The sequence below is a fragment of the Lepidochelys kempii genome, chromosome 1, assembly GCF_965140265.1.
Source record: "Lepidochelys kempii isolate rLepKem1 chromosome 1, rLepKem1.hap2, whole genome shotgun sequence".
NCBI classification, from domain to species: Eukaryota; Metazoa; Chordata; order Testudines; family Cheloniidae; genus Lepidochelys; species Lepidochelys kempii.
This window is the reverse complement of record NC_133256.1, coordinates 136,814,837-136,827,820: the sequence shown is the minus strand read 5'-3', so window position 1 is coordinate 136,827,820 and position 12,984 is coordinate 136,814,837. Positions and strand designations below refer to the sequence as shown.

General features: G+C 42.5%; 1 protein-coding gene across 14 annotated transcripts in view; it reads left to right on the top strand.

Annotated features, from left to right (window-relative positions):
• The window catches only part of CTPS2 (CTP synthase 2), a 144,718-nt gene extending 135,598 nt beyond the window's left edge, over nucleotides 1-9,120 (top strand). For 12 of the 14 annotated variants that reach the window (XM_073355916.1, XM_073355924.1, XM_073355878.1 and 9 more), the window contains 2 exons: nucleotides 3,609-3,719; nucleotides 7,441-9,120. In XM_073355916.1, the coding sequence (XP_073212017.1) occupies nucleotides 3,609-3,678 (70 nt within the window). In that variant the 3' untranslated portion in view covers nucleotides 3,679-3,719; nucleotides 7,441-9,120. Of the gene's footprint in view, nucleotides 1-871; nucleotides 3,560-3,608; nucleotides 3,720-7,440 lie in introns of those variants that run through there. The other 2 variants (XM_073355908.1, XM_073355898.1) reach the window with 2 other exon arrangements.
• The last annotated feature ends 3,864 nt before the right edge of the window (nucleotides 9,121-12,984 follow it).

Genomic DNA, 12,984 nt, shown 5'->3' with positions numbered 1-12,984 from the left:
TACTTAAAGCCACAAAAGGCCTGATCCAACTCTCACTGAGTCCATTAAAACAGTGGTTCTCAAAGCCGGTCCGCCGCTTGTTCAGGGAAAGCCCCTGGCAGGCCAGGCCAGTTTGTTTACCTGCCGCGTCCACAGGTTCCGCGGATCGCAGCTCCCACTGGCCGCTTTTTAAAATTAACAGTATATATGCTGGGTGGAGAAACGAAAGGTAGGGCATGTTTCCTGAAACTAATAAAAGTCCCAATATTTGCAAGTGCTAATAGAAAACTTAAAGGCTAAGTGTTACCATAACATGGCAAAACACTGCAATTAATTACTGTACTTGAAAATGTTCTGTATTATACTGTACTGTATTATACACATAACTGTTTTAATAATACAAAGTTTTTATTCCATGCTTCCTTGGGCACATTCAGAAAGAAGTAAGTACAATGGCAACGATGCTCTGATGAAACTGTGTGTGTCTGTGTGCATTTGGCATGCTTGATCATATTGTTAGCAACACTTTTCTTCACTTTAGCTGGTGCATGTTGGTAATGTAATTGTTTCCCACATATTAAAATCCTCAGATTGATCATTTAGTTAGTCCTATATGACCCACTCTTTTAACAAGGTTAATCAACCACATACATATAACACAAAGGAAGTACAGAAAGTTATAGGTTAAGACTTAGGGCATGTCTACACAGTGGAAAAAGGCCCTTTTTTGTGCAAAAACCATGGGAGCGTCTACACTTGCCAATGACTTTTTGCAGTGAAACTCAGAAGTTCCACTGCAAAAAGAAAACCACTTCCACGAGAGGCGTACAGCTCTTACCGGTGATGCTTTTGTGGTGATGTGCAAGTGAAGGCATGTTCTTCCTGTTTACAGAGCTTTTCGCTTCCGGAGGATATCCCACATTGCCTAGGTGACCACTCTGGCCAGCAGCTCTGCTGCTCTGATGCCAGGTAAACAGACATCCAGCCCTCCCCCTGTAAAGCTCTGGGAAATTTGAAACTCCCCTTCCTGTTTTCTTGGCAAGTGCTCAGTGATCATCTGGCCAGGTGACAATGGCTGCTCCACGGAGCAAAGGATCCCCTGCTTGGAGCAATGCTGAGCTACTGGAGCTGACCGGTGTTTGGGGAGAGGAGGCTGTGCAGGGACCCAGGGTGCCCCCCGATCACCCCCCCGCCCACAAGACCCATCGTCAAAATGGAGAGAGCTGCCCTAGAGCGCTGCTCTCATTGGCAATGGAAGTGCTGCTAATGTAAACGCTCTCTGACACCTGAGGAATTAAGCGTGTACGCAAACCAGCTCTTTACTTTCACCAATTCTCTATCACTGGTGAAACTTACAGTGCAAAAACTCTGCAAGTATAGACATACCCTTAGTAAATGTGAAAGCAACTGAGGCTTGGTCTACACTTAAAACATATAAAGGTGTCGCTATATCTCTCAAGAATATGAAAAAAACACAACCCCAAGCGACAGAGCTATGCTGACAAAACCCACAATGTAGCTGCAGCTATGCTGAAAGAAGAATGCTTCTGTTGGCATAGCTAATATCATTCGGGGAGGCAGTGTCCCTACATCAGCAAAAAACCCTCATTCTGACAGCATAGTCTGTGTCTGCACTAGGGGGCTATGCTGCCATAGGCTCCTCTCTCCTCTGGGGACATAATGAGTTACGTTGTTGCAGATTTCCCCTAGCAGTGAAAGTCTGAAATTAAATAAGACAACTTTGCTGTCATATACCCTATTCTACTCTTCTACAATTTTTGTGTTTTAGTTAGGTAATATATATATAACATGAACAAGATGAGATTAAGGTCAAATCCAGCACCCTAGGCAAACTGCATTGAGCCCAAGCATAATTTAGTGCAGTTTAATGACTTTTCTAAATTATCTGAACTGCAGTATATCATCTCCCTTCCAACTAGGCTGCCAGTCAGTTCACTAGCTCAGTAGCTGTCAAAGGGGGCTACCAACTCCCTGGTTTTCACAGCACCCCTGTGATCACAGGGAGGTAAAACAGCTGGGGGATACACTGGAGGAGAGTGCCAGGGATCCACCTGGAGTGTTATCTTCTGAACAGGTTTAATTTGGGCATGCAGAAGAGCTGTGATTGAGCCCAAGAGCTCGCCAACCCAGATACACATCCACTGCCATAGGCTGTGCAAGGAGCTGTTCAGCTGAACTCTTCTGAAGAACGTGCAGTCTGTCTGATCAAGACCGCTGTGGCCTGTTTGAAGTTCCTTCAGCTGATCACTGTGCTGCTTTACATTCTTCACCATTTCCTTGTTCTGTTCACTGATAAAATGATCACTAGCACACTAGTTTCTCTCCTGTATAAAACAATGTATTTATAGGAAACAGGAGATGAAGGGGGAAGCTGTTAGGATGTTAGTAGTGCATTGGTAAGGATCTTGTTCTGATGTGATTTTGAAATAGCAGGATTTTAATTTAAATATAAATTAAGTTTTTTGGTCAAGTTAAATAAATAAAAGTGGGCCTTTAATTAGAGCTGGCTAGAAAATGGAAATTCCTTCTCATGAAAAATATGTCCAGACTGCGATAAAAGACTCACAGCATGGCCATGGCTGGCCTGGGGCAGCTGACTCAAGCTCGCTGGACTTGGGCTGCAAGGCCATAAAACTGTAGTACCCTGAGACCCCACATGAGGGGAGGGTCTGAGAGCTCGGGCTCCACCCCAAGCAATCTACTCTACTATTTTTAGCCCTTAGCATGAGCCCTGCAAGCCTGAGTCAGTTGACCTGGACTGTGAGGCTCACTGACCTTTTTTTGCTGTGTGGACATACCCTTAGCCTTCCCCTATTTCTGGAGGCAGAGAGCCCTGGGTGCTCAGTCTCTTCAGCTCCAGATCTAGGAGGAGGCAGGAAGGCTGAGTGCCTGAGCTCTTTGCCTCTCTGGTGCTTGGGGTGAAGGCAGGGAGCCCTGAGATCCAGAAAGGCAGGTTCCGGGCTCTCAGCCGTGGCAGTCCTTTTGGAAGGCTTTTGTCAATTTGACTTTCTGCCAACAGGCAGAAGAGTCTTCTAGGAGACAGCTGGGAAGCCATCATTTTGATATGCCCGACAGAAAATCAGATTTTTCTGGCTATATTGAAATTTCCTCCTGGAACATGTGTTTTTTGAAAAGGGCATTTTTTGTTGGTAAATCCTTCGATGGAAAATTCCCAACTCACTCTACTTTAAATTTTTCTCAATTTAAACTCCTTCTTCTCTATTGTAAATTAGAACATTCCTTTTCTAATCTTATGTTGAGAACTTGCTACTCTCAGTGACATCAGTGGTGCTTGCAGTCACTCAGCACTCTTCAGCATCAAGCTGTTAAGTGTTAAGACATAGTAACCAAACAGAAGAATAATATACTGTCAGTATGGAGTACTGGTTCTCATCAGTTACTTAGAACTCAGTTTAGAAAAGCACTTAAGCAGACGCTTAAGTCCATTCCTATTAAGGAAACCATGTTACAATGGCAGTACAGTCAAGCCTGTGCTTACGTCTTTCCTGAGAAAGCAGCACCTTAGTGTGGGTCATTGGGGTTGGAGGGCTTCAGATGAAGCAATTGTTTCTTCTACACCACTCACACAATCTATTCTTTTTTGCTAGTGATAGCTACAGTGACCTCAGTGATGACAGTTCCCCAGAAAAAGAACCTCCTGATTCAGAAACAAGCTGAACCCCCTGCATGAGAGCAGAGAATTGGAGAATGCTACTGAGGTGAACAGGGCCCTTTTGATGCTTCTTTACAACCTTTATTTCTTCTTGACTTTAAGAGACAAAGTTATCTTGGGTCTCCCTGTCACTCCAAATTCCCTCTGAAAACTTGTCTTTTCTCCCTTGCCTGCAGCATTTAATTTCTCTCCCCTTTTGTTGTTTAACTTTTTAATTGTATTATTAAAGTCTGCAGTGTGTTTTGGGTGCAGTTTGTGTGAAAGGTGCTTGACAAAATCAAGTTCTGATAGTGTTTGAAAAGCTATGCTTTATAATTATACTTTTGTAATCTTTCCAAATATTGTTTTCTTTACTTGTTTGTTACTTTAGCATGCAATTCAAAATGAGTTTGATTCCACTGTGTTGACCTGATTTGGTTTTTGCCCCTCTTTGAACCATTTCTTTGTGTTTTATTTTCTGTTGTCATATTTCTTCCAGAGATGGACACTCAGCCTTAGGACAGTGTAGACACTTCATGATAAATCTCGGGGTTCAGCCAGTGTAGGGATGTGAATTTAGCAAGCTAATATTTTTAAATTGGCGGTTTGTTTGCTTGTATACTCTTGCTAAAGTCCTGTTACTTCTAGTTGTTTGCTTCTTTAACAATAACAGTAATGGTCTCCACAACTATCTGAACTTTTATTTCCCTTGAGGCACCTGACCTTGGCTAAGTCATGGACTGAACTGCAATCTTACTTTAACCATTGAGACTTAACCTGCACACAAGACCTTCAAGATCATAGCCAGTGTGATAATCTCATTCATCCCTTCATTCCGAACCATGGCGCAGTGTTCTTCAGTACCGTTGTATGCAGTTCATTTTAGGTTTCCATTTCCCCAGTTTAATCCTCTCCATTTGCATGGCATAACTGCTGACTGCTGTGCCACATTGGTGATTAAGGCTGCATATAAATAAGGTAGACTGAGGCTCAGGAAATGTGAGTTCTGTTCTTAGCTCAACCACATATTTCTTCTGTGCTCTTGAGCAAGTCACTTTGGGTGGGATTCACAAGGTAGAATTAGGTGCCTAAGGCCAATATTTAGACACCATTGCAATCCACAAAGCCCTTGCTTAGCTGTTGCCTAACCTTGTAGGTACCTAAAGTCCCTTGTGCCTAAGTTTCCAACTGTGAAAGTCCTCCAGGTGCCTAAATTTCAGCAGTTGAACGTGTCTAGAGTGGTGTAAGTCCTGACACTGCTTGGCACCTAACTCACACTTAAGTCCCATAAAGATTAATGAACTTCTTCTATCTTGCCTGCAGAGCATGAGTGGGTAGTGTGCTTGGAGCACAAATAAACACACCCAAAACAGGAGGAGGTGGTAGAGTGCCCCTCTCTCTTACAACTTTTAGTCCAGTAGTTAAAGCACTTACACAGGTTCAATTCCCACTTCTTCCTGAGGTGGAGAAAGGATTTGAACTTGCGTCGCCTACCTCTTAGAGGACTGCCTTAGCCAAGGGACTATGGCATATGCCTGCATAGCTGTTTCTCCAGCTCTCCTGTTGAAACTGTTCCACTGTGTTTAAATAATTAAATAGTCATTGGCGTAGGCAGACTGAAACCTGGGTGTCCCACCTCCCAAGTGGGTGGTCTGTATAATCACCGGGCTATGGTTATTCTGACTCTGTCTTTGGCTCATGTCATAAATATAAAGGGAAGGGTAAACCCCTTTGAAATCCCTCCTGGCCAGGGGAAAGCTCCTCTCACCTGTAAAGGGTTAAGAAGCTAAAGGTAACCTCGCTGGCACCTGACCAAAATGACCAATGAGGAGACAAGATACTTTCAAAAGCTGGGAGGAGGGAGAGAAACAAAGGGTCTGTGTCTGTCTATATGCTGGGTCTTTGCCGGGGATAGACCAGGAATGGAGTCTTAGAACTTTTAGTAAGTAATCTAGCTAGGTATGTGTTAGATTATGATTTCTTTAAATGGCTGAGAAAAGAATTGTGCTGAATAGAATAACTATTTCTGTCTGTGTATCTTTTTTGTAACTTAAGGTTTTGCCTAGAGGGGTTCTCTATGTTTTTGAATCTAATTACCCTGTAAGATATCTACCATCCTGATTTTACAGGGGGGATTTCTTTATTTCTATTTACTTCTATTTTTTATTAAAAGTCTTCTTGTAAAAAACTGAATGCTTTTTCATTGTTCTCAGATCCAAGGGTTTGGGTCTGTGGTCACCTATGCAAATTGGTGAGGCTTTTTATCCAACATTTCCCAGGAAAGGGGGGGTGCAAGTGTTGGGAGGATTGTTCATTGTTCTTAAGATCCAAGGGTCTGGGTCTGTAGTCACCTAGGCAAATTGGTGAGGCTTTTTACCAAACCTTGTCCAGGAAGTGGGGTGCAAGGTTTTGGGAAGTATTTTGGGGGGAAGGACGCGTCCAAACAGCTCTTCCCCAGTAACCAGTATTAGTTTGGTGGTGGTAGCGGCCAGTCCAAGGACAACGGGTGGAATATTTTGTACCTTGGGGAAGTTTTGACCTAAGCTGGTAAAGATAAGCTTAGGAGGTTTTTCATGCAGGTCCCCACATCTGTACCCTAGAGTTCAGAGTGGGGGAGGAACCTTGACAGCTCAGTGCATATTTAAGTATTTATACACAGTGGGACAGCATCACTGGGAGAGATTGAGAGAGTCCTGATCCTAAATGTCCTAGTGCTCAGTAGCTAGGGCTCTTTCCTGGGAGGTAGAAGATCCATGTTCAAATCCTTTTGCCACATTAGGCAGGGGAGGGGGGATTGAACCTGGGTTTCCCCTATGCTAGGCGTGTGCTCTAACCAGTGGTATAAAACCTGTCCCTTTTTGGCTATCTTAGAAAACTCCCTGCTCAGTATGATGGCTTTTGTTAATTCTATTCTTAGGTGCCAGTGTCCACCATGCATTGTATAGGGAGCTTGGGCACCTAACTCAGGGCAGGTGCCTAAGCCCCCTTGTGAATCCCACCCTTCATCTTGCTGTACCTCAGTTCCCCAGCTGTAAAATAGGGATAATGATAATTCCCTACCTCACATTGCTAAGGAGGATTAATCTGTATGAGGATCTCAAATACGATGGTGATGAGCAGCTTAAACAAGTCAGTAAAGAAATAAAACACGTCTCACCCCGCCGACTGCCTGGGCTGCAAAAGCAACACTGTGACACTGTGTGTGTCTATAACTGACTTTATGAGATCTGCTTTAGCTTTGACTATGGGTTTCCCAACAGAGTGCATGATGGCAAATCCGAACATGCCATTAATCTAGTTACAGAATTGTGACTCTTCAGATGCAAATTGCTTGCATTAATGTATTTCTGTGATGCTTTAAGCTACTTTGTCAGCAGAGTTTCAGACTGAAGAATCTACATTTCTATTTTGATTTCTCACCAGTAGGTACTAATTACATTGTAGAATTACACTAGATGAGCAAATAGCACACAGCTTTACTTATAGGCATAATCAAATTACAAAAGTGATCATCACCTCAGTTATCTTCATTACAATATTAAGATTTTAAGAGGGGCATGATTTCCACTAATCAAGGGTGGATGCACATGGAGACTATATTTGCTTTGGTTTGTTAGCACTCTGCTGAATCTAAGTAAATTTGCAGTTTCTACTGTAAAATTATTTTTACGTCCATCATCAGTTCCACTGGGTACACGGACATTACGGGATTGCCAGCTACAAAAATGTTAAATGGATATGCAGAGAAGGCTTGTACACACACTAATATCTTGCTTCTTTTTTTTTAGAAAGACAAAACAAAATCGAATGGAAGGAAATTCACATTAATTGGTTGCACCATTTTTGTACAGTCTTATTTTTCCATATATGATTGATATAGACTTTAAAGCTATTCCAGAAACTTAACTTCCTCACAAAAGCATTTCCCTCCCTGCTATAGATGTGTATTGTTTTCCAGTTGACATTTTCCACATGATATTTTCTCCAGATAATTGCTGTTTGTTTAAAAATGAGACAAAGGACCATCAAATGTTAGCTGTGAGTCACAATAATTGGTCTTGTCCTATGATTTCTGAATGATCTCAGGTGAATCTGCCGTAGTTCTTTATCTGTAGCAATCTTGATTTGCATGAAGATTTGGGGTTGTTTTTTAAATAAAATGAAACACAGGGAAAAATGCTTTTGCCTTGAACAGTAAAATGTATTTTTGTGTGTGTGCTGTCTGTGTGCTCAAAGGTGGGAATGAACTAAAAAACAAAGTTGATCTTATATGTGAGCAGTGGAGAATCATTTCAGTGTTAAGATTATTGAATAAATGTTTAATCCTTTGCGGTTAACATGAACAAGGCGTTATGTTGGTCTATTGTAGTCTTCACGGAGTTTAATAACCGATGCTGAATATGCATGCCTTTTCAATTTGCCTCTTCAAATGCAGTGTCACCATACAGCTGCTAAAATTTGTCTGCTTCTTGCTTTCACCTGAACAGTAATATTTTTGAAAAGCTGATAATACTGAACATAATGCTAGCCTACTAAATTCTAAATGGGATAGTAGAAGGCTTGAATTTATTAGATGCCTAAGGGTATTTAAACACATGGGTACACAATAAAATGTAATCTAGTCAGCTGTAAACAAAACATAAATGCACAGAATTTAAGAAGGGAAGATCCTGGGATCCAGCTGAATTGCACATAGCATATGTCCAGGAAATGGGTACAAAGATGGATTAAAACTCATATTTACACTCCTCTGATCCAGGGGCCACTCTGTACAGAGCTGGTCCCCTTGTGCCCCATTAGAGCAGCCTATGGACTATTCTAACTTATGACAGATGCAAACACCCAGAACTACTGAAACTGCAGCCAGTAATCAGTGTCTTTTAGGGGTATCTTGGCCACATCCTACCTTGCCTACTATCTGAGCAGCACAAGGGCAACAGATGATTCCGTAGTGAGTCTGCCAAGGGCCAGTTAGGACCAGATTCCACCAGTTGTGTGACCATCCAAGGATCTGGCCCATAGTGTGGATCAGCACCCTAAAGCTAGCGTAGCCCAAATGTCTGAAATGAGGTCCTCAAGCGTCACATTTTAATTTTATAAATTAAAAGATTATTTTTTACCCAGGCACACTGGCAAGTGGTATCCGGTGCCTGGACAGTCATCTAAAAAAAGTGATTTGCTTTTTAAATAACTTAGTAATATTTAATTTGTAAGTATGAGCTTTTTAAAAATTGCTTTAGAAAGCCCCAGTTTCTGTTCATTAAGAGAAACCATGATGATGAAATAAGCTTCTAATATGTCATTGTTTTGGGGTGGTTTGCAGATGTTTGCCTTGGAAATAACAGGTATTGTCAAAGTTGATATTACTATATGTCTCTGTGATCTAGAACATGTTGGACGTTTAAGAATGTCTATAACTTTAAAATGTATTTTCAAATACATTAAATTATGTTATATGAAAATGTTTATACACTGTGTTGTAATTTGTCCAGAATATAGCATATGTTGTTTGTGTCTCATGAAAGCATTAAGATAGGCAATATGTACAGTCTGCCTGAATGCAATATTGTCTATCAATGCAGCCATCTCCTGTTAATCTATAAACATATTCATAAAAAAAATGACTTATGAGAGTACCCCAGGAGCTAGTTTCCCCACTCAGAAACTTGGTAGAATACCTAAGGCACAGAGGAGTTGTGATTTATTATTTTTTTAAAAAAGTTAAGGAAGCTAGTGACAGAGTTCAGAATAGCAGCTTGATCACTCAGCTCGCTTACCATGTCCTCTCCCGCTCCAAACTGTGTTGGGGAGCTGCCCCCAGGACATTGGATCCTGGAGGTCTGCCCCACAATATCCATGAGGAACCCCTCCCTTGTCACAAGCAGCAGCAGGAGGACACATCCAAGGGTGACTTTTAAAGAACCCTACTCCCTGGGAAAGGGCCAGAGAGCAGGTAGGTGTGCTTCATGGTGTCCAGCAGCAGCCTCTTCCAATTTAACTGGCCTGCTGATGTCATTCTTTCATGCAGAACCACCCTGAAACGAAGGTCCCATGTGCTGGATCCACTTCTCCAGGGACTGATAAGCCTCCTCACCCCCCACATTGCCTCACTTCACCTGCTTTTCACACATCAGCACTGCAAGGTTTGAGGCAGGTCTGCACACCCTGTCCTCATCATAGAGGCCCTGTCCTTCCTCATTCACTTCAGGATTCCAGGTTCCAACACTGTAAACTAAAATAGCTGCCATCCGCTTCATGTAACATGTGTCTGTTACCTCCATTTCCTTTTCCTTGCCGCACATGCCACCTCTGCTCACATTCCTGACCCTTATCTCTACCCTTCCGTCCCCTTGCTGGTACCAAGCCCACCGTTCCTTACTGTCTTCCTGTCCTTCCCTTGATGCTCTCCTATGCCCACATTCTCTGCCTTCTTCCATCTCACCTCTCCCACTCAATCCACAGTCGCCTGTAAATTTAATGGAACCCTTTAAACCATGAAGATGCTCTAAGAACCTACTGTAGCGGGGTGGTCACTCTGCTCCAGCCCTGATGGGGTTAAAACAGCCCTGAAGGGGGCTGTAGCTGGGGTAAGCAGCAAATAGGCTGATTGGGGAAGCAGCCCCAATCAGGCCTCAGTTGGCCCTATAAAAAGGCTGCTAGGCAGACACTGGTTGACACTCTCTCTCTAGCTTTTGAGAGGGAAGGACCTGGCTGCCTGGAAGCTGAGCAGGAACCTGAGTTAAGGCAGCACTGGGGGAAAGGCAAGAGGGGCTGGGGAGCTCCAGCCTGACAACCTCCCAGGCTGCAGGGCTTTGTGTGAAGCCTAAACCAGGTGCTGGGGCTGTAAAGGGGAAGCTCAGAGATAGGCAGAGGCAGCAGGTCCTATTCCCTCTCCCCTTGCCAATGATGAGTGGCCATTACAGGCTGCAGTTGGCCGCAGTGAGTGGGGGCTAAATGATGATTGGCAGTAGGCACTGAGGCAAGGTGGGATTATGGGGTTGGGGGTTCCCTAGGGAAGGGAGACCCAGAGACTGAGGGGATACTGCTGGGGAAGAACCCCCAGACAAAGGGGCACCAGGGTCTGGAAGGGACATGGGCCAGCCGTGATGACACTGGCCTGCAGAGGGTTCTCTGGAGCTGGAAAATGAGCTAATTCCCAGACAGACAGCAGGAGGTGCTGCAGAGGTGAGTCCTGCATCATTACACACACTTACTGTAACCCTTGTCCTCCCTTCTTCCCTAGCCTCATAGATAGTAAGGCCAGAAGGGATTGTTGTGATCATCTAGTCTGACCTCCTGTGTAACACAGGCCAGGGAACTTCCCCAGAATAATTGCTAGAGCTTATCTTTTAGAAGAACATCTAATCTTGATTTAAAAATTGTCAGTGATGGAGATCCCACCAGGCCTTGTGCTTCATAAGCACTTGTACATAATGTCTGAAAGTGGATAAGTTCTTCAGGCAAGGGCCATTTCTCTTATGTATTCAGTGAGACACCTACCACATGTTTGAGCATTTTATAAATATTCATCTCATTGCTATGCATATTGCATACAAGAATTAAGTGCTCCCTGCTAAATTGTATTTAACCTTATTCTAGCTATTCTCTTCTACCTAGTGTGATATTTGAAGAGATTAATATATTACAGCATGGACTAATGCAAACAGTTAAATCCCTTGGGTCCAATTCGTATCAAGATATATCCACAAGACATTTTCTTTAACACTTATTCCCTGCTATTGTCAGAGAGTCTATGTCATTTTAAAAAAAAAATCCAATTTCTGACTGTCCAGTATTTGAAATTGCTGTATGTTACCTCTACCTCATCCATCTCCTTTGGGTCATGAGCTCACACCCATCAGTACTTTCAAACTAAATGTAATTGCTACTGCCAGATGACAGGCATATCTCTATCTTTCCCTGAGGAAAGAGAAGGGAAACATACATGTGAGAATTCAAATTGTACACCAGACTGATCCATGAACTGCCACAAACACAGAGGCTTTGAGTCAGAAGAAATTGACTCTTCAGCCTTTACACATTGCGCAGTCTTGTAGGAGCAGGATTTTATAATTGTATTATAAGAATAGAGTTACTAATGCATGTCTTGATTTCATTTTACCAGCCACCCTTTTTGAATAGCAGAAAGGAATGACCCTCTGGGACATTTGTAGGAATGCATCTGACAGACTGCCACTGTATCTGACAGACTGTCTGTACTGATAAGGCAGGGAGGAACAGACCAGAACAATCCTTATGACTTATTATGGTCACCCTTTCCTTTTAGGATAAGTTATAATGTCTGATATGGCTTCCTATATGTATTACAAATTAGGCACTCTAGTTAAATATACATTTCATTGTTTTTAAGGGTTGGTAAGTAAGACAGTTTATTTTGAATTTCATTAACATAGACACAATACAAGATCCTGACACTGTTTGTATTCTCAAAGGTCTCTGTAAAAAGACTGTTGTGTGAATGAGGAATGTATGCATCAGGAAAAGATAAGGTGTGAAGGCTATTGTTGTAGCCAGATAGTCAAGGAAAAAGGAGTAAAGAGACTTAAGGACACCAGAAAATCATCAACGCACATCCATAATGAAGGAAGGGCAAATTGATGACCCTGAGGTGCAGGCTTGCACCCCTAAAGACAGGACAATTGATTAAATCAGAACCAGGACAAGATAACCCTCTTGGAGGTGTTTTGGAATACTTACATCAAAAGATACACCAATTAAGGAGTAACCTATCACAATCTGACACAGCAAAATCCATAGACTTCAACAGAGATAAAGAACTATAAGAACAGAGTGCCATGGGATTTTGGGTTTGTCTTGCCACTACTCCAGGAGCATCGGATTGTGACCAACAAAGCCTGGCTCCCCTCTGCGACCAATCTGGTTGGCCACTAGATCGATCCAGACTGGTAACTATAAAATCATCAATTGGCAGGACTGTGTGTGTGTGTGTGTGTGTGTGTGACTGAAAAGGGGGCATATGCTAACTGTTGTATTTTCAATAAATATGGCATATTTGCCTTCTCTCTTCTAAAAGATCCTATGTGCTTTGTATAGCATAACAGTCTATCCCTTTGAGAGGAAAGGTGAGTCATTATTTATTAAATGCTCTATTGCTGTATCTTCAGACTGACCATCCCATTCCAAGAGGGAGAAGGAGAATTTATTTTATTTACATTTTTATGTTCCTATTCAATACTTTCAGGGAAACATTTAATTATCACTGTGGCAAGACGGAGAAGACAGTCTACAAAGAAAGAAACACACAACCAAGCTTATAGATGGTTGCTTATCTGATTTGAGTTTTGGGGTGT